Source organism: Tinamus guttatus, unplaced genomic scaffold (assembly GCF_059628265.1).
Source record: "Tinamus guttatus ecotype Peru unplaced genomic scaffold, ASM5962826v1 Tinamus_guttatus_pri_ptg000287l, whole genome shotgun sequence".
NCBI classification, from domain to species: domain Eukaryota; kingdom Metazoa; phylum Chordata; class Aves; order Tinamiformes; family Tinamidae; genus Tinamus; species Tinamus guttatus.
Window position 1 is genome coordinate 2,457,161 of NW_028288821.1, and position 27,749 is coordinate 2,484,909.

Consider the following 27,749-nt stretch of genomic DNA (forward strand, 5'->3'; position numbering starts at 1 on the left):
TCAGAAGATTCATTTTTTGTGTGTATTATGTGCCTTAATTTTGAAAATTGGTAGCATCTCAGAAGTCGTTTAAAACTGAAAGTAAACAATGGCTTCAGTTAAAAGTTTAAATGGGAAATACTTTCTTTATACTTGTTATAAATTGATTTTAAAGCAATCATTTATAAGGATTGCATCAACATCAGTTAGCAGAGGAAGATCAAACTTTATTGAAACTGCTTGCATACAAAATATATTGCACTATAACCAAACAAATGTCAACATAAAATCCAATCTGTTGTAGCTAATATGTACAGAGAATATTGCCCAAGAGCAGTTACATTACAAGGTCAGTCTACCTTGGTTAATTATCTACAGTATTTTAAACCAAACAGCTTACAGATGATGTGTGCAAGGTACCAATTTCTGTTTTCAAATACTATACATTCCCAAAATAAATAACTAGAAATCAACATTAATGTTTGGCAATACTTTTTAAGACGTTTTCATATTTGTTAAATCATGTGCAGTTTGTTGCCATTTTTAATATGCTCACCTGTATGCAAGGAAAAAACAGAATGAAAAAGCAAAGAAACAAAACTCACAAAATACATCAGAGGCAAGGTCAAGTTTGTACAATACTGTACATAATCAGTGGCTCCTTTCTGGAATAATCTGAATAAAAATGGAATAAAATGAAGGTCCTTACACAGTTTTGCCCAGTAAATTTATTCCATGATCAGAAATAAAAGAAAGCAAAATTCCTCCCACCAGTTCCCACCCTTCCCTTGTGTATGATCATACTTTGCATGGAATCCTGCAATAGCTTCCAATTGGATGACAATTCACACCTTGTGCCTCAAAATACTGTGAATTTGTTCTGCCTTCAACATACCCAGCTGCTATACCTGAATTTCCAGGGCGTTACACATGGTGATTTTCTTTTTACCTCCCCTGAGATCATCCCCAAATTAAAATAAAAAATTCAAAAAAAAAATTAGGAGGATGAAAAGCGCTTTAAACTGGTCATCTGGCCAAATAGCAGGCACACACTACTGGCTTGTGAACAAGTTACATTTGTTCCCTCAGTAACAATGAGTTTTTAGTTTTCCACAATGGAAAGGTTTATTTTCTTTTTTTGTTTGTTTTTTAAAAAAAACTTCTGTACTGCCTACAAAGAAAAAAATTACACCCTTCTCTCAATAACACTATTTTTCCAAATCTTCAGTGCAAAATAAATTTCCTATTCTTATAACTGCCTAACCCAATGTTTATGTAAGGAAAAAATTATGGAAAGCATGCACTTGTCTATAAAGTACTAATGTCTGACAAGGATTGCTACATATATTTTACATTTAGTGTTACCAACTCATCTTCCCTGATTTCTGCATCCAAATATAATATTCCTACCTGCCAAGATATAAAAAAGGCACAGATCATACAACTTTTTTTTGCTAATGAAAATGACAATTGTTACATCACACATATTTCAGGGTCCACTAAAATACTGAAAAAGGTGGACCAGAATGTGAACTGACACAGGACATAAAACGACATAGCATTTCATGAAGAACTTGTAAGTTAGATTGAAAACAGAAGCCAATTTGATTACTGCAAACACTATTTATTCTGAAAATTGAAGTTGAGCAGTGATTTTGACCCGATGCGTTAAAATGGTACAACTGAACAGAAAGTTTACCAATGCACAGCTCAGTATTTTTAAAACAAACAAAAAAGAATCTTTCATTGTTTGAAGTGCAATATGTACTTGAAAGCGATTTTCGGAAATTCAGGTATTTTTATGCAAATATTTGAATAACTTCTTATTCTGAAAACAACTGCTTACTGTCGATGTTAAAAAAGGCTAACAGAGAACATATGTTCATTTCATGCCCTGCGCCATCTTGCCTACTATTTGTCTTTGGCCTAACAAGTTTCTCTAATGTGGAATAGGAATTACTGAAACAGTATAGGAAATATGACTTTAGAATTATGCAGTTTAGGGTACTCCATTCACCAATGGCTGTTGACCATCTGCGCTGTCCGCTTTCTCTTTCTTCTGATTACGTTCTTTACCCGTGCGCAGCCGACTACCTTCATTGGAGGTATTCTGTAATGTTTTAGTGTGGACACTCCTTTCATTATTGCAGTCAATTCTGATCTGGAACAAGTCAGAGTTATATAAAGCATTCTCTTTCTTATATCCACCCCTTCAGCATTCCCTACGTGAGCAGCCCAGGAGGGGCGATATTTATTAAGTGGTCAGGGGACAATTAAGTAGTCCTGCACTCTCATGGTTTTATTAAATAGACCTAGCTGAAGTGGAAAAGTGTGCAAATATATTTCTGATTGAAAATGCCACACACTTGTAACTTAAAAAAAAAAAAAATCCAGTGTAGCCTTGAAAGCTAAAATAAATTTTACAAGTTCTTGAGAAGCAAAAAATAGTAAGTATGTGCAAGAATTTACAATATATAGGACTTTGAAACATCTTTGACTTTTAGTAATTCACATTTCTACTTGTTACATAGAAATGCTTGGGACAAAAATGAACATAGGAAAAATTGTAATTAAGTGATACTAACACTCAAAAAAAACGCATTCAGCCTCCCCTTTGCCAAGACTGCATTTAATCTAACCAAGATGAATAAATGGCTTTTCTAAATGGTCATTAAGAATTTCACAAAAGCATTTTAAAAGTAAGATCTTCCCGCTCACAGGGTGAAAATTTAACCCCATTTCCAGCTTATTTCTTGAAACATTATAAAACTTTCTATACCCTGGCCAGACTCAAGCATACGCAAGATCTTAATTTAAAAAAAAAAAAAAAAAAAATCATGGTCTCACACAAATTGCAGAGTGACAGAAAAAAATCATGGCATTGATAAACCTCTTTTCTTCCTAAGGAAGATACTTCTCCAATACCTGCTTCACAAGGTCTTATACATAATCAAGGACGTACTCGCAAAAAAATATGGCTACGCAACTTATATGTAAATTCCATGTATTTGTAATGTACATTCAGGTATTACACTTCCAACTTCAGCAATTCCATGTAGGAAATTGAGCATCTGCTCATTTACTCCATATTTCTCCCCTCTCTATCCCCCCTTTCACAAACTAAATCAAGAATTATCCTCAGTCTTCCTGCAGTGTCATAACTCCCAGTAACACTATGCACAAGAAAGTATCTGTAGTTGCTCATTATTTTTCTCTCCCAACATAACTCACCTTTCAAGGTAAAAGGCTGTCTACATGTTATCATTTGAAGTAAGAGGAGGAAAAGGGGGAAACTTAACATACACATGTAAATTACCAGCCTGAAAAACTTCACTCAATAAAACATACTGGAAAAAAATGTACAAATGCTGTTGCTTTTATAAGAGTAAAATATTTGACTATCTAATTTGAAATGTTTCTTCATGGGATGTTGAATTTATTTTGTAATTGGCCACTACTTGACTAACAGCATTAAATTGTTCCATTTAATGCTGAAGGTACAGTTTAAAGGGCTGCTTCTCAAAAGATTCTGTCTACAACACACTCCCATTTTTCAATCATTATATATTCTCTTTCCTTTCTTTTAGGTTTCTTGTGTAAAAACATAAGAACAGACAACGTAACAAGAAAAAGGTGAGAACAAAAAAAAAACAAAAACAAAACAAAAAAATGAAAGAATGAAACGCAGCTATTTTAGCAGGATCTTAGGATTCATGATCAACACTAAGTAATGGGAAAGTCAAACACACAGTTAAGCTATGAACCACCATCACACTTTTGGGCCAATCTGAGTCATGTTGAAAAAACAGGTTTGACCTCTTAATTTTATAAATTAAATTTGGTGCAACTCAAGAGTTTTCAGAAACTGACAAAGATGTGTAGCTTCACAGCTTTACAAAACCTGACATATCAGGATTCCTGTGTATAAGATAAAAGATGGCACAGAACTCTGCTCATCTTGTAAATGTGGGTATGCAATAAAGAAAACACAAAGGTTACTGTATTGCTTGCAGTTTTGAAGAGTCTTATGTTAGTACCTCATACTTCTGCAATTTTCAACAGTGCAGAGTTTTAACAAGAGGAAAAATTACCTGAAGAGATCCATCTGCTGTTCTCCCTTTTGTATCTCTTGAGTTACGCTGACGGTTATCTGATCGTGACTGTTCATCATTTCCTGTAAGAAGAGTTAACCAAGTTGTTTAACAATGATGTGTAAGTTCCTTTTACTGAAAATGTATAAGCGTAAAAGGGAACAACACTTTCATATTAAAGAGCATTAAGAAAAATATTCTTAACAGCAGTTCCTGAACAACAATACTTTTTTCAGGAAAGAAAACACTCCACAAAATCCCAGATGGTAGTCACAGTGAATCAAGCTCACATTTAAAACCAAGAAAGGTTAAAAGAAATAGTCTCCTGAGAGCAACTGAAGAAACACCTCATTAAATTATCACAGGAAAGAAGTGCATATTAATTTTAAGAAGTTTTAATAAGTTTATATTACTTCTAATGGCCTATTAAGTTCTTAAGATGACTTTTTTGGCAAAAGTAACTTGAGCAATGCTCATATGTTGAAAAAAATCTTTCAATGGACAAGCAAAATTTTATGAAAAAATAATTTAGGATCATGAAATAACACATTATTAAAAAGTATATATTTAACTAAGTTCACTTTTTTTTCTCCCCTGATTCTTCCCTTATCCTTCTCACTGAATACATTAAATGAAAGAAAAGATGGGAATACAGACAGCTGAGTAAGACAAATTCTAGAAGACTGTTCTATGTCTACTAATAAATTAAATTGTTTTGTTTACCTTCCTGTTTGATAGGATAGCCTACGAACTGGAGTCAGAACCCTATGTTAGGAGAGCAATTGATATGAAATGCAATTTTAACTAATGGTCATAGGAAATAGAGGCCCTTTAGAATGTATGAAAAATGCCAGGATGGAAGGAATCCTCAACAAGTCTGCAACCAACACCAGGCTGCAGCTGACACACTGGAGCTCAGGGCTGTCACCTCCAAGAACCTTTATGAGCTGGAGGAAGTTGGCTGAAAGAAACCTCATTAACTGTACAGACAGATCCTAAGTCCCACCACTGCAGCACAGTAACACCATGAGACAGCACAAAGTGCCCCAAGGTAGCAGCTCCACAGAAAATGCTGAGGGGGACCGGTTACAAATTGACTGTAAGACACCAGGGCGCGCTTGCAACGATGAAAGTTAACTGAGTAACTGTTTGCATTAGTCAGCATGCAGCTAGAACATCCTAACAAGGGACTGTTCACCTCTACTCAATGCTGAAATAAAATGCTCAATTTAAGAGAGACTGACAGAGCAGAGAGAGTTCAGAGGAGGGCTACCCAATGGCCGGGAGGCTGGAGCATATGACATGCAAGATGATTTTACTGAGCCAGAATAAGACCCAGCTGTAGTCTCCAACTACTTAAAAGGGGATTATAGAGAAGATGAAGTTACTCTTGCCACAGATACATAGTACAAAGACAAGAGACAAGGGTCACCAGTGGCACAACGGAAAACTCCAAGCAGATGCAACACAAAAAAAGTTCGTAAGAAAGCTTTAAACACTGACACAGGTTGCCCAGAGACTGGGGAATCTCCCTCCTTTAACTTAACAAGATCCTGAATCACCTGATTTACTTTTAGCTTTAGCTTTGCTCTGAGAAGGAAGCAGAACTTCTAAACTTTCTAAACTTCAGAACTTTCTAAACTTTTAATAACTAAGGATGTAACAAAGTGCCAACAAATTGTCAAGATAGAAACTCCAAAATACGTAACTTGAATTACTAAAAAACACATTTAGAAGGCTAAACTTAAATGTTTTTGTGCAACGGAAAAAAACAAAACATACAAGATATTCCTTAATACGAAGCCAACATAAAAACATTTTTCATTAATAACTCCATCACTGACCTCTTTTTCAAGATCAAACCTGCACTTACCTTTGAATCCTCCGCGACCCCTCCCTCCTTGCCCTCTTGCACCACCTCCACGTCTTCGCCCATCTCCCCTACGAAGGTAGTTGTCTCGCTCTTCTTCAGCTGGGGCTAATGACCAATCGCTAAGTTCATCTCTGTGATCAGACTCTGTTTCGGAAGCATTTGATGCTTCAGAATTAGTTCCTATCAAAAGGATAAAAAATCCAAACATGCCACTATATTTCATCATGAAAATACTACAGTAGAACAAAAAACACTAAAAACATTACCCTTTAAAACAAGATAATTAAGGACTCTTACCTCCCATCCTCTAACACATTGGAAACACCGAAATATGTATAATACATATTTCTTCTTCAAAAGGTAAAACGATAAAAACTAAAAGTTAGGACTGTGTTTAAGATTCAAGTCAGACATCCGTACCACATTATATAGCATGTTCTAATTGGTGTTATCAACCTATGAATATATTGTCTAATCTACCTGAATTTTGGTACATTTGTGTAAAGTAGATTATTTTCTTAATTCTAGAACTAAAAGAATTAAACCTGTCCTATCTCCCTCATCATCACCACTCAGCCATCTATTAAAACAAACAAAACAAAAACAAAACAAACACACACACATACACAACAGAGAGAACAAATTTTCCTTATTTTTAAATATTGGAAGTGCAATTTCAAAATAACTGGCTATAAAGCTATGTTTTCCAATTAACACACCACCTCTGCCGAAGGCCTGATTTTTTTCCCCCGGTTTGTTTCTTTTGCTATCACCCATACTAACAAGATGAGCTCATATATTCTAATGACAGTATAAAAAAAGTCTGAGTGAAAATACTCTTTATTATGCTGTACATATACTAACCATGTTCATATTTCAGGTCTTCAGTCACAGCAAGCACCAGCTGAACTACAATTTGGGTATTGAAGTAAAAAAATTGGTCTCAAAGAACACGATTTTGAAAACTATTCAATTAATGAATGATGAAGGCTTTAAAAGAATAACACTTTTCAACAATTGCTCCTCCAATGAAAACACACAAGCTCACCTCAATATGAGGAAATGTTTTTTCTGCAGACTAATTTACACTATTTTCAGCTACAAACATTCACATTAAGACACCCTCTCACCCGCAAAAAATGAAGACTGAAGTGTTGTTATATTAAGAATTGTTAAAATATGAGTAAAATAATCCCAGCCTTCAAGAGTTTTTAAATTAAAAGCCATGCTGTAAGGGTCAGTATATGAAAGTTACATAAAAACGCTATATTTTACCTCTCTATAGTCTAAATTTATAAATAATCTTCAGATACTAGTATTTAACAATAATTGAACTTCTGTTAAACAGTTCCATTTTTAAATCCCTACAACAGCCAATATTCAAGAGTTAACTATTAATAGAAGGGAATTCAAGAAGTCAAGACCAAAGCAATATCCAATAGCCAAGTCTTAAAATTGCAAATATGGTTCTAGTTACCCACCCGAAGCGTAACCTGGGCCACGTCTGCTATGTCCTCTATTTCGATAGGGTCGACTGCCACGTCCAAGTCCTGGGCCATCATCAGTCATGTATCCCTTCTCTTTATCTGTACGGTTTGGTGGTGGCCGAGAAGTAGCTCCAATCTGTCGAAGCTGCTCATCAATTTGCAATCTTTCCAAACGCAGTTGGTCCACTTCCTACAAAAATGAAAGCAGAACAAGTCGCATGTAAAAACTGTTTCATCATCCACATGCAGAAACAGTTTAGACAAGCATAATTTTCAAAGAAAAGGGAACCTAAGTACAGCTGTTGATAATCTATTTAGTATTGTCCATGTCTTTCTTAAACTGGAGAGCCTAGACCCAAATCCTCTTCCTTGACCTTCCCGAAGACAGAAGTGACATTTGCCTTTTATTGAAGTCCTCAGGAAACTCCCACTCATCATGACCTTTCGAAAATGATTGAGAGCAGCCTCACAATATCCATGTTATTCAAGTGCTCCCTAACTTGATAGCCCCCCACTGAACCCCTGCCCTCATGGCTCTAGACTTTTGTACTCACTTGAGGGATATGTTATTTGCAAGGGCAAATCTTACCAGTACAAAGCAAGGTGAAGAATGTATTCAGTACCTCAGCCTTGTTTTTTTTTGTTACCAGGTCCCCTGTCCCACACAGGAATGGGCTTTCATTTGCCCTCACTTTCCTTTTGCTGCTGATAGACTTCCAGTCCAGCTCCAGACAGACTTTGGCTTCCTTACTCCTATTTGTGAGCTTTCCAGCACTGTCCTTGTATTTTCTTGGTCACCTGTCCTTGCCTCCACATCTTGTACACTTCCTTTTTATATAAGAGTTTTGTCAGAAGCAACTTGTTCTTCCATACACACCTCCTGCCACTTTTGCTTGTCTATGTACATATCATGACGGACTATTCTTGAGCTCAGAGGAGTTAATCCTTCAAGCGGGGGGAAGAGCCTGAGCGGGTGTACATTATCTCTTTCACTTGTCACTGGCCTTTTAAATGCTAGTAGAGTTAAGGTAGGAGTATCTTCTGAAATAACAGCCATTATGCAAAAGATATACTCTACCCTGTAACCCTCCTCTGCCTCAGATACCTGAAGGCTGCTGTCTCTGCACTAAACCACTAACAAATCCAGGAGCACTACAAGCAACTCTGAAGAGTATTGTTATTGGGTATGCAAGGGAACAGAAGTGACTTCCTCTCAATCACCTTAATACCTTCTTTTTACCTTTGTGTAGAAATGTTAGCATTCTAGAAAAAAGATCCAGTGATAGCCTCTGAACAGGCAAGACACCTGCCAAGTCACAAATGGTATGGAGATTATAAAGATGCTGCTATCTTCTTGCAAAAGAAGACTAAGTATTTAAGTCTTAAAATTAAACTGGATAAGCCTCTACTGTTAAACCCTGGTCCTACCACCCAGTGACTGAACATATAGCCAGATTAAGTGAAGAGGCATGGCCAAGCAAACTGTTGAAAAGCTTCAGTGGTAAAACAGCACAGTTTTCCTCACCTTTAAATAATTAAGATGATAATCCAGCAGAACAGTTGCATTAGTGATGCTATCCTTGGTTCCCACAAACACAAATGGTACCATTCCCTAAAACACAATGATATATTTTGAAAATCTCATAGTTATTAAATATCAGATACTATAGAGAATGAAGTGTATTACTATGATTAAAAAAAAAGTCTAGGCAGGAAATAATACACAAGATAAATTTATTTTTACACTGTATGTATTGCAATGGCACCATTCTCCTAACAGCAATAAAAACAAAAGTTTAAAATGCTTCAGATTTCCTCCCTTCCTTTAAAATTAACATCGCTTTGATGAACACAATTCATGAAGGTAAACTTAGTGGTCCAGACAACCACCAAAAAGTTATGTGCCTATTACCTTTCAAACATGTTTGTTATTTGATTAAATACCCTGAAAATGGACCACTAAGCAAGCTTAGCAGGTAAGGATAATTTCCACACCAAAACACTGAAACACAGAAGTCAAAAGTCTGGAAGTGCTCAAAAATGCTTTAGACATAGCCATGGCTGACAAATATTTTATCATCTGAGTTATTTTAAATTTTATATAAATTTAACTTAATCAGTGGTAATGAAATCTTTACTGACCTGACCTTAACTCGTACAGTATGAAGATCACAAGACAACTGACTTAAAATGACAGTTAAGGCAAAGGTGAGCACTACTTGCAGCTTTCATCAGGGGGTTGCACTACATAAGCTAAGTTCGCTAGGCAAAAAATTCCAACTCTTAAGTGACAAAATTAGAAAACAAGTAGTGATCAGATTAACCAGTGAATGCCAAACAAATTTAGTCTCAAACTTCAAAGTGCTTATTTACTGAACTTCATTTCTCTCTTAAAAGCAAAAGTATCTCCGTCTTCAACTTAGTTTCAGTGATGAATACTGAGCAGATTCATCCACGTAAGTAATTTAGAGCTAAAATTAAATACCACACATACTACTATATACATTGTATATACAACAACCCTAACATATCATTTTAAAAGATTAAAAGATATAATGTATAACAGGAGCTTTAGGCTCCTGTTACGAAACTGTGGGAGTCATGAAATAGTACCCAACAGTGACCTAAAATTTACAAGTGAACTATTGGTTTTTACAAATAGAAAGGATGCAATGCTCAAGTCCAGATGTGAAAAGATTAATGCACATTCACCTCAAATATGACAAAACCATAAAAAAAGCTTAAAAACTCACTCTAACCTGCCAAGGTTCAACTTCAGGTTTCTCAGTTTCTCCTGGTATAACAGATGACAAAACTAACATCTAAATCGGCATAAGTTGTTAGTGATGTCATTAATGGGAAAAACACAGAAGCAGCTAAAAAGGCTTTCAACTCACCCCTATTTTATTGTATTGAAGAACAAACTAAGAAGCTTTTCCAAGGAGAAAAAAAAAAAAAAAAAAAACACACACACACACCCCCTGCTAACCTACTTGCAGCAATGGCTACATGCTCTTCTACATTATCTCCGTTCTGTAGACTGACAAATTAAAAATATCAAAGTCTTTAGTCTGCAGCAAAGCAGCATCCTTTTGCCTATTAAGATGGTTGAGAATTTTAAGCTGTAAGCATTTATCACTAGAATTAAAATGTGACAGAAGTGAATCCTTTAACTCTAAGCACAAGGTCAACTATCTTACCTTTACAGACAGAAAACTAGTAATAAAGTGGAAAAAAACTTACATAATTGATTAGCCATCATTTACAGAGAGATGGAAATTGGACTGTGGGTCTTCTGTAATAAATTTACTGTGATGATACCAAAGATGCAATAACTATTCAAGGAAGAATATAGAAGTTCTAAAAAATATATTTCGTGCCTTATTTGACGTAATAAAAAGGTTCCCCACCTAGTACATATTTAGACTTCCAGATCAATAAGAGACAGGTTACTTTTAAAAAAGCATATTTCACATTTAAAAAAATTGAACAGAATCTCTTTTCACAGAGATGCTGGAATTCTTGTACTTCACCTTTTCTTTACAAACCTACAACCTCTCCTCCCCAACACAGGCCCACACAAAAGCACCTCAGATTCTCAAATTACACAGGTCAAGACTCAACTAAAACCATCTACGAGGTCAGCAGGCCAAAAAACGCATGATTTCGTGTATTGTACTTTAACAAACCTGGCACTTAACATCACATCTCTTTATGATAATTTTCTCTTTAAGTCTCAGTTTATACCCTAAAGCAAACTCAAATAATGTTTGAGAGGATTATATAAGAAGGCACGGGCTTTCATCATGATAACAAAAATAACTAGTAAATATCAAGAGACCAAACTGAAAGGAAGTTAACGAATGAAAACAGTTAAATTTTGCATATATCAATTTACATCTTAACCAGTGTCTAGAAATACTATTAACACTTCTAACTGGAATAAATATTGAAGCTTTCAGAAGCTGCATCACAGAAAAATTTCACATAGACTTTTTGAAAACAGCGATGACAAGCCAATTCTATATATAATGCCCTTAGTATTAACAGGGAAATACAATTTTATCAGAAAAATTGCACATTAGTCAAATTGCATTTAACTACTAGTAAGACACAAGAAAGTTTATTTTACTAGTGGGTAAAATTATAACCCCCATTTAGCACACAAAAAGTCACATTAACTGAAGACCTACCTCTTCTTGTGGAATATTTTTATCATTTTCAGCCTCAATTCTCACTCTTACAACACCCGATTTGTCCACTATTTCCTGAATCAGTTTTCCATTTTTTCCTATTACTTTTCCTATGTAAAGAACATACAAACATTCCATTGTTAGGGCTTTCCCCCAAATCTCAGTGTTACTTCACTAATTTAAAACGATTGTTTTTCAGTTCAAGAACTTGTCCAAATCGACTTAATAGTTCAAATACAAAGACTTAGTTATCTTTTTTTTAAAAAAAAAATAGTAAACGAGGTTCTCCAATATTACAGAGAGCATTGCTGAAGCAAGATGGGTAAAAATCTCAAGCATAACAATCAAAAAAAACCAAGTACTAGTCCAGAAGATGCGAGACAGCAGATTCCATTGTCGCACAGCTGAACATTTCTTATAGATCTTTGGAAGAAGCTACTTAGCTCTTTGGCTCAAGGAAGAAGCTATTCTACTTTGCTTTTAAATATAAAATTTAACAGTTCCAATCCAAGGCAACTCTGAGATGCAAATCAGGAGGCAATCTATCATTATGAATGTACTGTAGGTTACCACATCTACAAATATATCTGTAAAGAGCCATAAAAAGAGAGAAATCCAAAAAGTTGCACTGCCTAAAACTCATTCAGACAGATGTTTGAATATTTATACTACTCTCCCCTTCTAAAAGGGAAAAAAAAAAAGTCGCCAGCAGACATTCTTCTTTAATGTTTCAGTTATGTTCCAGAATTGACATACCTACTAAGTTTCTTGGGACCTGGATGACATCTTCAGCAAATTCAAGATAGCTTCTTGCCTTTTTCACCGCATCTTGGTCCTGAAACAGATAAATGTAGAAGAGAACCCTCTCAGTTTTACCAAGTTTTTTGTTTTGATTTTTTTAAATTAAATAAATTTGTGAAGGAAGGAACTTACCTCTCCATAAATATGGAATGTGCAGGTATCTTCATCAAGATCAATAGCAGTTACGCCAGGGACTTTTCTAGCTTGCTGAATATTAGCCCCGTGAGTGCCAATGGCCAAACCCATTAGATCTTCACGTACAACAAACTGTTCATGAAATCGTGATGCAAGTTGTCTAGAACTCTGAAGAAAAAAAAGATAATGCTAGTTTGTTTAGATTTTTAGTACATTCAGAGGCAGGAGAAATCGACATTTAATCAGATACTTGGCCTATTTTCATTTTAAACATCACTTTTAAGGCATTTATTTTCACTTTGATAAAACAAGACTATTGTAATACTCAAAAAGGTAGTATGTTAGGACTTCCTTTTAAAGGAAGTTAATTACTACTTGTCTTGACACCTCTGTTTTAAACTACAGAATACCTACAGCTATCACAAGTGTTAGTAGGCAAGATAGTGTCCATGTAAGACCACAAAATTAGAATACTAAAAAAAAGGGTTACTAAAGCAAACCCTGTGATCTCTGGGAAAAAGATACATCTATTTCAATAGCTATGGGAAAAAAGCAATAACTCAGTCACTGGTAACAAGGCTTGTAGAGAAAACAGAGTTACTATATAAAATAGAGTAACTACCTAGAGCACATTAATAAAATGAAGAATCTTTATAAAGGAATCAGATACTTCTACCAACACAGAAGGGTCAGTCAGACTCTGAAACAGTCATATGCTGTTAAAAGGCAAAATTCCCTGCTTCAACAGGGCAGCAATAATGCCCAGAGACTATACATGTACCCTCAAAATAAACACTGGCTTTGTGTCTCTGATCACCTTCGCATAAACACACTAACAGCTACCAAAAATACAACATGACTTGCAAGATTGCAATGATGAATAAGATACCAAGCAAAAAGCCTTTCTGATCTGATCTTCCACATCTATTTCTAAAATCCTCTGAGGAAAAAAAAAGAAAAAAAAAAAGCATGCATAAGGCAGAAGACAGCCAGGAATAGAAGGATGTTTTTGAGAAATATCTTACAAAAACATTCTGGAGCTGGACAGTGCAGAAAGGCAAGTAATAAACCTGCATTCATATGAAAAGCCTCTGAATTCTATATGGCTCAGATTACTAGTGTGAACAGACCTCATAAGCACAAGGAAAAATACAATATATTAATGCATAATAGGCAGAGGCCATGATTTAATTATTTTCAGACAGAATAAAAGAATACAAAATAAATATTTGTAAATGTGGGCACTTAATGTCAAGCTAACAACCAATTCACCTACTGGAAAAAGCAGGCAAACCAAATAACCGTTTATTTGGGTTGATGCTGTCAAAGCTACACTAAGATGGCTGTGCATGTCAAGAAGCCAGTACGTAGTAAAGAAAGAAGACACAAGATACATAAAAAACGGAACTTAAAAGAAGCTGGTGTAGTGATTATAGTTGCAAAAACAGGAAAGGAAAAACTAACAGAATAATGAAGTGTTACAGACATGCCTAGTTAGGAGTTTACTGATGGAAAAAATGAACTGTTAATAATAATATATTAAAACCCAATGCATTAACTAAATATATTGCTCAACAAATATACATTTGAAAGTGTCTATTAAACACATTCAACAGGAAGCACAAATATGAATTCTACTATATGAAATCTATTTTGTTACCAGTTTGGGTGAAATTAGCAGATTTAATTCAAAGACCAACAACAACAAAAAAAATCATTATCTGCCAACTTTCATCATTATAACCTTATTATATATATATATATATATATATAAAAAATATGAAAATTATAACCTTATACATTTATCTCACAATAACCTTATCTTTTAGCTACACCTGAAGTTCAATAATTTTTTTTCTAGGCAGAATCTGTAGCAAGAAGCTTCAGGCTTAGGATGGGAGCAAAAATCCAAGATGAGTTTGGGGTGGGGGGTGGAAATCAAACTGCTGGCGTATGCATTTGTGGGGGCAGGTAAAGTGAATTAGTTCTTAAAAAGTTGTTGTTGTTCTCACCTCCAAAATAATACATTGCACTTCAAGAGGTAAACTGCCCACACAACTGTCAGCTCTTGAGGAAGATAAAGAATAATGAATAACCCTAGAGCTACAATGGGGTGCTCAAGAAAGAGCACTAATTAAAGAAACTGGTCCTTTCTCCGTCTTGAAAAGAAAATATGACCTAAAGAAATTTGGATTGCACCTCAGAAATTCAAAAATCAAGATGCTAGAAAAAGAAACTTCTTGTAATCATTTGTGAGTGCACCTACTACTACTTTAAATAGCTACTACATTATATACCATTGGACAAAGGAGGAAGAGAAAAAAGAGCTGAAGCTGATATAGGTTAATATAAAATCTTGGATTACAGTACTTCTAGCAGTACCTCTAGTTCTTGTCACTGAATCCACAAAGACGACTGCAAGTATATTGATATTTTTCCTTATTTGTAGATAAAGAAATAATAATTCTACTGTATAAAGATAAGAGTTATTTCCTAGCCTACTCTTTTTTTCCATGTAGAAGCATGAGTCAAGCTTCTTCCTAGTCAACACCTACTCTTCAATCACAGGAATATCAGAAGAATTTCAGAACAGTTTATCTACAAATATACTACTCCCTCCATATTATCCTACCAATAATCTCACCCCTTCCTGTATTTCTACTGATAATGTACACTGTTTTTACATTATCTTATGCATTACTTTCATATTTTACTTTTTTTTTTTTTAATGGTTCCATGTGGGTACAGACTTCCATTTCTTTTTCAGAGCCAATTCTAGTCTACATCATGATATAGCCAATCCTAATTACATTCAAAACCAAGATTTTGAATGTATCAGATACATGTCACCGTCAGTACTATAGTTTTTCAAACTATGAAATAAGTATGAACTGAGAGTGTGTATACCTCTTCGGTATTTAATTGTCCACTAAATCCTTCTGACTAATACAAGGTTGAATAGAAGTGAATCTTTAAGAACAGGCCCTTCAATAGTGAAATCCTTTGTTAGAGCTATGGCTCCATCTGTCTTACTAACAGAAAAAATAGTATCATTACATAATGATTTTCCTCCCAATATAAGTCCTACTAACTAACAAATGCCCAAGAGTTTTTGCATTCTTTTTTTCAGGGAAAACAAACAACATACCTCCAGCTGTTTGCTAGCTTCTTCATTTCTCAAAATCAGGGATAACTTGGTACGAAGGCTTCGAAAGTGCATATCAATCAGCATATTTGCCCGCTTTGTTGTTACATCATTGATTGACTAAATTATTAATAAAGAAAACACAGTATTTTACAAATGAATGTTTTAAACAAACTAGTACAATTGGTATAGCTAAACATGTGTACTTACCAAAATAATAAGCTGGTGGTTTTCAGAATCAAATGTTACAGAAAATGCTCCCACTGCCTTTTTGAAGTCCTTATGTGCAGATTCTTTGGCACACCTGAGAATAAAAATTCTATGAAGTTAAAAATATTTGCTACATTAATGGATCACATCCAAAAAAAGATTACTTTAAGGGAAAAAAAGGAAAATTATTTTCAATTCTCTGTTATCACTGCTTAATTTATCTTGATTTTTTTCACACAGGATATTTTTAGAAATTTATCTACATGTGTATCTATGAATAATACTCCAGTGGAGCAAAATTTTAAATAAAAGGCTACAATCATAACATCCATCCAAACATCGAGCACACCAAGAACTAGTCCTACATATCTTCACTGTAACGCCTGCAGCATTCCAATGATTTTGTGTTCATCTCATGCACTCTGCTTCCACAGGCTTATCCCACATAGTGAATTTATGTACTACAGTATTAAATTCAGAAGTCCTTATCTTTATTCTACATTGGGTCAATAATATGCATCTCAAGAAGGCATTAGAAAACCAGAATTGTTATTTGGAACTGGCTGGAAATCATTATGGTTGGTCCAACCGTAAACCCATCAACAGCACACCTGTTAAATCAGGTCCCTAAGTGCTGCATCCACATGTATTGAATCATCATCTAAACCTAAATGATCTGAACCTAAAAAAGGATAGTACAGCCTGTGTGTAAAAGCTGTATTTAACACATCAGTGTTGTAGAAAAAATTCTTCAAGTAGTTGTTCCTTGATCATACTTTCACGTTTGGCTAATGTCACAACTATTTCCATAATTATCTTTAAAAGACCTCATAAACTACAATATATGGCAGTGTTTTCTTTTGCCTTTAAATAAACTTGGCAAAAAAATGGATGCAGGTAAACTTATTCTCAGTCATAAGAATAAAAACGTTCACCTAACCACACAGCAAGCTTTAATCTGTGGAACAAGTATTTTTTCCTGCAGGACTGTAAAGCATTTCAAGCATCATCGTGGCCATTTCTGAACTGTCATCATGTCAGCATTCGTATTTTACACATTCATATAAATTCTTAAAAATTCATTTCAAGTAGCAAAAAGCTTTTTATTCCTTATCGTCTCAAGTTTAAGTTGTTATCTATATTTTAGAAACAAATTATGAACAAGAAATGCTTGTACTTACATTTGCCTTAAATCTTCTGGAACTTCCAGTTTGATTTTATGAAAAGTATCTTTTGTTGCAGGTTTGTTGGGGTTCACAGATCTCAAACGCTCAATTGTGACAATTTCATTGTATGTAGCATCACAGGCTGCATATTCTATTACGTAAAACTGATATAAAAATAATAAAATCATCCAAGCTACATATTTTATGACAAGAGTATGAATTATGCAGCGAAGCAAAATGCATTTCTGTTAATTGTAAAAGCCAAATTTGATTTTTTTTTCAGTTGAGGTTAACACTAATTAAGGCAGTACTAATCAATAAACTATTTTAAAGTGAAGGGAGACAGCTTAAAGAGTCACTGCATAACACAGAAAACTATGTATAGAAGTTCTATATGTATAGAAATTATGTATATAGATATAGATATATGTATATTCCTACCTCACCCTTTATCATTCTCACTTTAGCCAACCACCAGCAGCAGGGTTCTTTTTCATTTGCCCTGGAATAAACCTAAACAAAACACATGTATTATGTATCAGTAGTATCTTGTAAGACACAAGGGCTGTAACAACTTCATACAATCACTAAGTCTGCCAAAAGGAACAGTATGCAGTACTTAAACTGGAGATTTTATGTACTAATAAGAGCCATGAAACAGCTGAAGTGTATATCCTATAGATAGGATATACAATTACATATGCAAGACTATATAAGTAATAATCCACCCAAGTGGAAGTCTACTTTATAGACAAAAAAGTTAATTTCAATTTTACAGCTGTTAATACTTAATTACCAACTCTTCTAATTGTGTGCAACCCTCAAGAGGTTTTGTCAGCAGAAGAAGATAACCAGTTATACCTCTATAACACGGACATAACATTGGGCATGCCTTAACTAAAATGATTTCTCATGGTTTCATTTGACAAAACAAAAACTCAAACAGTGTGCAACCTAAACATTTACAGGTCATTCCCTCCTTTCAGAGTACATCCACACTACTATTGTACAAACAAAAACAATGTGAACCTACTCATCCAACATGAAGTTTTGTTAACATATAAGCATTATTAAGTTACAGCTAAAGAGCTACAGTCCAGGCTAACTTTGCACCCATTTTCATATTAATTCAGTTTGTTGAAACTGTAATTAGGTTATCAGATGATTTGAAAACACAATTGTGACATTTTGGAGATCATATCCTAACTGGAACTTCAAAATAGCTCTATAGTTTGTAACTGTTGAAACCTCTTAGATGATATGTTCACATTATATTTTATGAAATGCTCGGAATCAAAAGGTGGCAGCATATAACATACAGGGAAACCTCCAGCTGATTTAGTTGACATTTTCCACCTTGAATTCTCTCATTTTCTAAAATAAACACTGTCAGTGTAACATACATACCTCTACCTCATCACTTTCATTTATATCTTTATTATAGCCTGCAGGTGGTGGAAACCTCACATCATGGAATGGTATTTGCCTCTCTGGTTGCCAGCTAAAAAAATAAATCAAAAAAAATACACTTAATGACCTAAACATTTTCACTTTCCATTAAAAAAATAGAAGTTAGAAGTGTTTTCAGTAAGTTAATTTTATATTTAAGTTTTGTAGAGCTTCTGTGTCTATTCATTAAAAGGTAAATCAACGCAATTCAATGTATATTTAATATTTTTAAAAAATCATTACGCATCTTAAATGAATCCCTGACATCACTTGCACTATCTTAAAGAACCCAGCTAAGATATTTTTAAAGAAATGAGCGATCAAATTCCAAAACAAAAGCGATGATGCTGCAACCATACAGATACATAGGAAAAAATATACATTTAATGGTGTATTGTTTCCTTCCTGAGGGAAACATAGCCATGAAACACAGTATAATGGAAAGTTAAATTTTATGCTGCTAAACAATGGTAAAAGATTAATAGTCCATTTCTACCTTAGAACTCTTCTATTTATACTTTCCTATACAACAAACTTTGTGAGACAGAAGGTTACTTCATCTTATCTTTAAACTCTTGACTTGTGGAAACAACTTATGTTCAATAACAACATCCTCATCTTCCCAGGAACAAATGAAATTGTTACTTTCAATTTCAAAAAACAAACAAACAACTCAAAAGCATTTATTCAGAAGTTTGACAACTTCACAAATATCTTCAGCGTAATTCTAAAACAAGGCCAGCAACAAGACTGGAGTATCTAAAAGACACTATTGCCCATGATCTCCAAGTCACATTTAGGCAAATCATACGCAACGTTGTATGGTTAAACCATTTTCAGATATAACATCAGCAATATACTTACTTGTTTTCAAAGGAAACGGTTATAGAATCTTCATGCACATCCTTTACAAACGCCTGTGTAAAAAGAAAAAAGTGTTATGGTCTACCTGCAGATATTTTGAAAAATAATTTTCAGCTAATACAACTCCTTTCACAGAGATGATGAAACAAAATTTAAGTATGGTTGCAAATCAGCCTTTTCAATTTTGCAGTAGTCTTATATAAAATGCGTACGAGAGAAAACTGATAACCTTCTTGAATACGGGACTGCCGGCATAGCAATACACATACAAAACACTGGAGCCACGCACGCCTTCTTTCTATTTTTAAGGTAATAAATAAGACATAAAGGACAAGTAACAAGTAACAAAATTATTCTGATGAATTCTACAACTTCAGTTCAAAATGTTGGAACATGTAGAGTTTATCCAGGATTTTGAAGGAAACATAGTATAGAAATTTAACCATCTCAGGATTTCCTTTTTTCTTCTTTTGAAAAAGAAAGATCTTTTATCTCAATAAAAGTTTGAATATCAGATCAGTAAAATTCATCTGTATCAATTTCAGCACAACTCTCCCACATTTTCTTCACACACTTCATTCCCTCTTCCTTCACACACTTCATTCCCTCTTCCTTAAATGAAATGCACTGCAGCCTTTCTTTAGTTTTCTCCTAGGGAATGGACGGCTGTTGTGCCAAGTCTCCCAAGCACACGTGAAACACAGCGTAGCACGAAGATTCAACAGCCCTGGGGAAGCTTTTCCCCCACTTATGCTACTCAAGTTCAAATACTTTCAATGAACCTTAAGCTTTATACCTTAACTTCTCCATATAAAAACAGCAACAAACTCAAACTCTTTTTAAACAACATAGTGATTTACTGAATTTTCATATTAATGAAAGTATTTTTCATGGCTCAGATGAGATCATGCGGCAATCAGGGAAGATTTTTTTTAAGCAGTTTTCTAAACTGCTAAAGCAGATATGAACATCAGAAGAAGTTCTGAAAAAACCTTTGTATTCCACTAACATTTGTGTGTGTATGTATCTCATATTCTTGCCATGTAGATATAGGTAAAAGCTCATGAATGACAGATTATAGAAGCTTGTTCTACCAAAGGAGATAACTCTTAGTAGACCAAGAAACTCAGTAAGTTGAAAATAATTTTGCTAACGCTTCTGAAGAATAGATACTGAACTGTGAAACATTTAATTCTACTCCCATTTCAAGACTCCTAGAAGACACACAAGAACTTAAGAATTTCTGCTATATAAGTCTAAACAGTAAAAACACAAATTCATCCTACATTTTTCCTTTAGTAAATACTTGGGAATACTTCCTGAGTTATAGCAGTATCTCAGTATCAATCAAGAGCACTACCTGATGACAGAGACTGAGCACAGTTGATTCTAATAAAATTAACCCATATAGACACATGTGTATTTATTACCTGGAGACATCCAATACCAGAAAGAAATTGAATGCTAGTTAATAATCTGAAGATAACTAGCACTACCTTGAAGAGAAGTCACAACTACAATGGCAAAGAATTATTTTACAGTTTGCTCATCTCTCACAGTACTGTATGAACAAGTAAAAAGTTACTAGATCTTATTAAGAAGTTTCTCTGCACAGCATGAATATGTTCAAAACATTCTCTGGTAGCACTTACACTCTTACATATTCTTAAATTCCAATATAGCCTTTCCAAGCAGATTACAAGCACAGGTGATATTTTTCACGACATGGCACAAAACAGATATAAAACTGCACCATATTATGCTGATATCAGTTCAGAAATGCTATTTTTTAAGTACTACTGGTATAAAAAGGCAGAGGATCATTCTGAATACTGAGGGATTTATCTAAGGTTTTATATTGTTCATTGTTCCACAGGAAAACTCCAGAATAGGATATGTGCTTGACAGATACTGTGGTAGTCCTGACTCATTTTGCAAAATTACACACATCACCTTCAAAGGCTCTTCCCACATTTCTTCCAATGTTTGTCATGTGCAGTTCTGAAGAACCTATTCTTATAGATGTAGCAGAAATGGATCCCTTTAAAACCTGAAAAATACTGTAATCACTATCAAATACTTGGCACGACTCCTTCACACTACAGAATGGAAAAGGATAGAATTTAGTATTATTAGTAACACTTAGGTAGGCAAAAGCTGAGGTTATTTTACAAAGCAAATCCAACAGAAATGACAAGGAGCACTGAACAGCCTTAAGGAAAAGAGGTACAAGTCAAAAAAAACTGTCCTCAAAAATTTGCCAACATTTAATTTTCTCACATTCACAGTTTAGCAACAATCTCTTCTTCCTCTATGAAAGATTCTTGGAGAAGAAGCCCCTGTATAATGAACATGACAAGGCACTAAATAGCATTCCTTAAAAATCATGAATTGACAGAAAAAATAGATTAGGAAGCAGCAAAGAGAAAGACTGTATCTCTTATCTAGATCTGATAGCTCCTAACATATCATGACTGTAAACTCCCTGAATCATTGTAAACCTATAATCACAGAAGTTTGCATCAGGGTTATTTTGAGCAGAGTCCTACTGACTACAACAATCTAAGCAGTGAGTACTATTAATGCCAACACCTTCCATTCACAAACTAGGAGGCATGACAAACCCACCCAAGTTATCAAGCTGAAGACTATCCCAAGACCCTTAAACGGCCTAGTGCTCATGTTATCTGGAAAAGTAAAACTTGGACACACAACTAACAAGGAATATTTGACTATGGACAATCTTATCTCCGACTTAAAAGAAATCTGAAGCAGAATTGTTGACCTCAACACAGATGGTACTACTGAAAATAATGAAACTGACACCATTTCTTTAGTTTGCACTGAGTTCTGAAGAGTCAAAGACGGAATTGGATACAAGAGGTGTTTTTTTTTTTTTTTACTCCAGTCTGACTAAAAAAATTATTTGTTCTTTATTTTCTAGTCTTGATGATCTTACAAAGAGAATGATGCCTTAAAAAATTAGAAGTTTATGCAAAATATAACACTTCTGCCTACCTCCATGATGAAATACATGTTTAAAAACAACTTATCAAAAAAACAGTAATTTAAATACTTGGTTGACTAATCACCGCTATACAGAGAAAGCTGTGGGGGGCTTGTTTATTTTGCCTTTTTCCCCCCCACTCTTTCTTTAGTGACGTAACACTGGAAATAAATGAAGTGCAAGACACCTAGATAATATCAGTTTTTACAATATATATTGTTATGGCAATTTCCCTCAACTGAGAGTATTTAAGTATGTAGTAGGTAGTGCTTTACAGTCCAAATACATTCAGCATACTATGCACTTGTAAAAAGATTTTTAATAATTATTAATGCCTTTGGAGAGGCAAAATTAAATCTAAACTCTTTCCTGATATTCCACAACACATGTGGAAGTATACACAATGCTAACAAGAAGACAGACCTTTAGCAGTGTAAACCAAATTCACTGAAATACAATCTCAGATGTCAGTAAGGGTAGAGAAGTGGTACTGATTTTGCACTGAGTGCTTAAGGGTATTGTAAGAATTCATCAGTCTTTTGGGAAACAAAGTGTACAAACTCGGTATGAAAATTAAAACATAAAGATGCACAGCTCTAGGTTTGAAATAGACACCCAAGAATGGACAGCACATAGGCAATCATGAACATGATCGCGCATGTGAAAAACAAAGATTTGACAAGAAGGAAAAATAACGTAAGAAACCTTTTCTTTTTAAATAGCAACAACACTGATAAATCAAAATAAAATAATGAAGAAAATTTTGCTTTTGCTTCTGTGAACATAAGAGCATTCTGTAATGACTAGAGTTGCTTGCCCTTTACTAATGTGAAACATTCAGGTGGTGATAAAATTCAACACAGATTTTGACTTTCCATCACACAAATCATTAGCATCTAACTCCATGCTTCAGACATAATTAGTTAAAAGAAGACATTAAAGACAAGTTAAAAGAAGGCACTTAAATATTTGTATTTTAAAAACAGTTTAGATTCTAAAGATATTTAGTCTAAACCTCATGAATTATTAGATAAAAAAGACTGGGAACAGTAATATACTCTTTATTTGTGTTTAATGAAACAGCAGACTCTTCAGAGGAACAAATAAAGACACCATGAGCCATGAATATTTTAAGTCTTAAATCAGATGTGAGCACTGTCAACCATTTTAATAACGGATAATGAACCATAAGAAGTGAAAATGGAGGAAAAATACTCTTTAAGATGGAAAATGCTAGATATATAAATGTGCATTTACCGACTACATAATATTTTATATTTGTTGAAAGGGCAGGGAATAAAATAAAAAAGGCACTTACTTAGCTAACTCAATCCATGAAAGGCAAACCAAACAAAAAAACAGAACAGGGCAAGAACAGTCACAGAAGGAACAACTGAATAAACAAAAAAGGTAGCAGCTATCATCCTCAGGACGGAGACAGGGTTGTGAATGCAGAGATGGGTGATATTTGCTGAGGTAACTCAGTGTGGAACAGTGGAAGCAAAGAAATAAATTGATATGGAATGCAACAAGAGGCCAAGGGAACAGCTGTTAGCAGGAAGACTTAAAGAACTAAAGAATTAAGAAAGAGAAATGACTGTTAATTAGAAATTCAATAAAAATATTTATCAAAAAAATCAAGGAAAAAATGGCAAAATACTGAATCTACTGGGATTAGGAAGAAAAAGTCATGATAGAGTTTAACAAGACTGTAGAGCAAGAAGCGACAATATTTGATTACAGACAACATAGAGATGTTTTATTATGTGCCTCTAACAAGATGCTTTCTATCTTTAGCAAAGCATAGATGGTAGGAATCACTCCCAAACCATGTCTACCATTAACAAGATAACATCTAAAGATAATGCTGTAGGCAGAGGACTGTCTACATAACTTCTGGTAATGAAATAAGAATTTCAAAATCCAACTTACTACATCTATACTTATCAACAAGAGAAAATGCAGAAAAATAGACAGTAATAGCTACAATTGAGCTACATGCCCGGATCTTCAAGATTTAGTTTTCTAACTGTGACCTCAAAAAAAGAGGTTTCTTCCCCTAAGGATTCACAGCTCTGCTTGCTGCACTCTTTTTCCTAAAAGAAAAGACAAAATGTGATTTCATCTTTTCGTTCAAAGGATTGTCAACCAAGCACATGCATTACCAAGGCCTGAGAGAGCATCCCGAGGCACTAGATTATTAACCACCTCAAGGTTACCATGAATCATGCTCATTGACTGTGCTACACTTTCCATGAAATGAATCATATTGACCAAGGAGAAAAACTTCATGAAAATAAAAAGCATTCATCAAGTAGTACTCCAAATCCATTAAGAAAGAACTAGTCTACTAGAGTGATCAAAGCAACAGACTCCAGAATTCTTTCAAACTCAGAGAATTCAAATTTAATGATGGCCAAGTGCACCTGAATGTTTGCTAAAGCTACTGAGATATTAAAATTACCTCTGATTTTTTGTGTAGAATATGATCCCTTAAGATGCTTCTCAAAAAAATGTACACATCAAAAAATGAGCTGTTCAGGGATCTGAACTTACAGAGGTCCTCAAAGACAGAGAAGGTATGACAACCTGAACTATGTACCTGCTTATACCACTTAGAACCTTCCTGAGTATAGCCTCATAGTTCTCCTTTCCATGTTTTAATAATCAAGATAAGGCTTTCAAAGCACATTTACACATCCTAATGAAGAACTCCAGAATTATTCAAAGCCAAAAAAGTTATCACTGTTACTATCAGTAAACCATGAGATATCATCTTGCAATTAAAATCTGTGCTTGGCACTGTAACACAGTTCACATTATGCTGGGTCAACCAAATCATTTTACAAATCAAATCTTCCTTCTGCAAGATGAGCACAAAACTCACAAGAAAACATAGATTTATTATGTAATAGCAGAGTAATACCCAAACATTACCATAAAAAGGAAAAAATGAAAAAGAAAAAAAAGCAGGTAATTCAGGGAAGATTATTGATTTTCATTAAATAATATTCTGTGACACTAACTTTTTTCTTTAAGTGTAAAAATTGTTTCTGCATTTATGTCAAGTGCGATACTCCATGTAGACAGGTAACAGCTGAATACCAGTAGTCCGTGTGCCATATTTGAGTCTCCTTGATTAAATTCTTAAGAGTTAAACCTTAAGAGAGATCCCAACAGAAGTCCTATGTTTGAATTTCTAAAAAGCTAAAAGGCAAATGTAAACAAAACAGATTTTTTTTTTGTTATTGTTGTTATAACTTGGATACACTAAGCTGTGCTTAATAAATAATCTCCCATCAATGTATATGCTCATCTGAAATCTACAACCAGAAAGAAAAAGGGCACCCTATGGAGGAAGGGGAACAGGACAGCATACCATGAAAAACTGAATGTGACCAAAAAAATAATAATTAAAAAAAACACATCAGCTTTCAGCTCTCCCAGGTGTCTAATGTCACTAGAGAATGTACAATATCATTTTCAACATCATCTATTTTTCATGATGTGTGTAAATACTAGCATTAATTTGATAAAAAAAGCTTCAGTAAGTTATTTCCTGTGCAACATATTTATGCCTTATATTCCTTTCAGAACAAACACAATACAGTTAAAAAATGATTTTTGGAAGCGCTAAATAAATTAATTCCAGGAAGCTGTATACAGATTCTGCTTGCAACACTGAACAGACACTGGATGATCTGTTTACCATATTTATAAACTTGTTTCATACACACTTCTCTTATTTTTAGAGAAAGACAAAGATATTATTACATATTTTAAAATAAGCCTTTAAGGAATCTTTAAGTTAAAAGCACGCAAAGCTGTCAGAACTGTATTACCTGGACACCAACCTGCCCTACCACACTAACATCAGACTGAAATTCTATCTGTTCCTTCATTGATAACATAAATATTGGATGTCGCATGATAGCTAGGCCCAATTTTTAAAGTACTAGGAGCATGCGATCAATAACAGACTTTCTGTATTTTGAAAATAGGTGTAAATGCCCATTGCTTTAATGACTGTGGGCCACAACCTGCTTTGTGTGCATTTTTCAGTAAATAGAGCAGAACCACAAAGCAAACCCTATTCGGACACTGATTAGTAAACCCCATCTCATGCAAAGCAATAGTGATACTACATGGTATTAATAAAGACATTAAATACTCAGATATGTGTTCAAGGCTCAATGATGGCTTTATTCAACACCAGCACGAGGGCTTGGAAACCAACACAGAACAGTATTAAGTAGTTTCAGTAAGAAGTATATTTTGTAATTATATGTATTTTAAAAATGCAGCACATGTGGTTTTGGTCAAGCGATGCCTTCTTTAATGTCAGCAGCCAGCACCCCAGACAGGGCATTAAGAGCAGCAATTCACAGCAGCATTTCATCGCCAAGGTGCATTAACGAGCGGCCCTTCTGCCCTCCCTCCCCCGACTTAAAGGTTCTCTGCTGGCAGGGCCGCTCTCCGGGAAGCCTGGAGAGCGAAGGAGACTTTCCTTAAGCGGCGACGAAAGCCGAGGATTTAACAATTAAAGCCCGTCGGCGGCTCTGATCCCCGCCGCGGCGCCGAGCAGAGCGAGGCCCGGGCCCTGCTCGCCGCCGCCAGCGCCGGGCCTCCCCTTCCCACAATAGGCGAAGGCCCGCGGCCTCCGCGGCGCCGGGGCCTCCGTCGCCTTTCCTCCTCCTCGCCCAGGCCCGGGTTCCCTGGGCCTGTCGGCCGCCGAGGGCCCCGCACCCCCTACCCCGAGGCCCGGGCCCGCTCCCCGGGCGCGGCGAAGGCGCCGCGGCCTCCGGGCCTACCCCCTCTCCCTCCTCCTCCTGCCCCGGGGCCCCCGCTTTCCCTCGGAGCGGGGAGGAGGAGCCGCCACCGCCTCCTCCTCCCGTCGCAGGCCCCACTCCCTCCCCCGAGGCCCGGCCCGACCCGGCCGCGAGCGCCCGGTACCTTGTAGAAGGCCCCGTTGGAGCCCCGCACCTCCACCACCAGCTCCTCCATGTTGTGCGGCGGCGGCGGCTCGGCGCGGGAGACCCAGGCCCGGCGCCTCCTCCCTTCCCTTTCTCTGGCTCCGGGCGCAGGAGGGGGAAGCGCGGGAGGTGGATGCGCGCCGGGAGGGGGCGGGGAGGGGGGGAACCTCAGTTCACTCCGTGCCCGCGGGGGGTGGGGCTGCGCGAGGGGCGGACGGCGGCGGCGGCGAAGGGAGGGAGGGAGCGGGGGGGGGGGGCGTCGCGCCGGGGCCGCCTGACGCCTCCGCTCCGCCCGGAAATGAAAGCGAAACGGTCACCGCGGGGCGGCGCGCGCGGGCGGGCGGCGGCGGCGGCGGGGGGGGCGAGGGCGCCGCTT

At 35.9% G+C, this 27,749-nt stretch overlaps 1 protein-coding gene across 3 annotated transcripts; it reads right to left on the bottom strand.

The window, feature by feature from the left end:
* Positions 1 to 185: 185 nt before the first annotated feature.
* Positions 186 to 27,539, bottom strand: FMR1 (fragile X messenger ribonucleoprotein 1). Of its 3 annotated transcripts, none has more exons than XM_088527460.1 (15): positions 27,354 to 27,539; positions 19,394 to 19,446; positions 18,488 to 18,581; positions 17,522 to 17,593; positions 17,096 to 17,244; positions 15,915 to 16,008; positions 15,708 to 15,824; positions 12,557 to 12,727; positions 12,380 to 12,458; positions 11,624 to 11,733; positions 8,956 to 9,042; positions 7,425 to 7,620; positions 5,944 to 6,123; positions 4,071 to 4,153; positions 186 to 2,089 (listed from the first exon to the last, which is right to left on the bottom strand). In XM_088527460.1, the coding sequence occupies exons 1-15, from the start codon at positions 27,402 to 27,404 to the stop codon at positions 1,979 to 1,981; spliced, it is 1,647 nt and encodes a 548-aa protein (XP_088383586.1). In that variant the 5' UTR covers positions 27,405 to 27,539; the 3' UTR covers positions 186 to 1,978. The 3 variants fall into 3 exon arrangements, with proteins under 3 accessions (XP_088383586.1, XP_088383585.1, XP_088383587.1); XM_088527459.1 differs by having other exon boundaries at positions 186 to 2,140; positions 27,354 to 27,538; XM_088527461.1 differs by having other exon boundaries at positions 1,932 to 2,135; positions 27,354 to 27,538.
* Between the last annotated feature and the right edge of the window lie 210 nt (positions 27,540 to 27,749).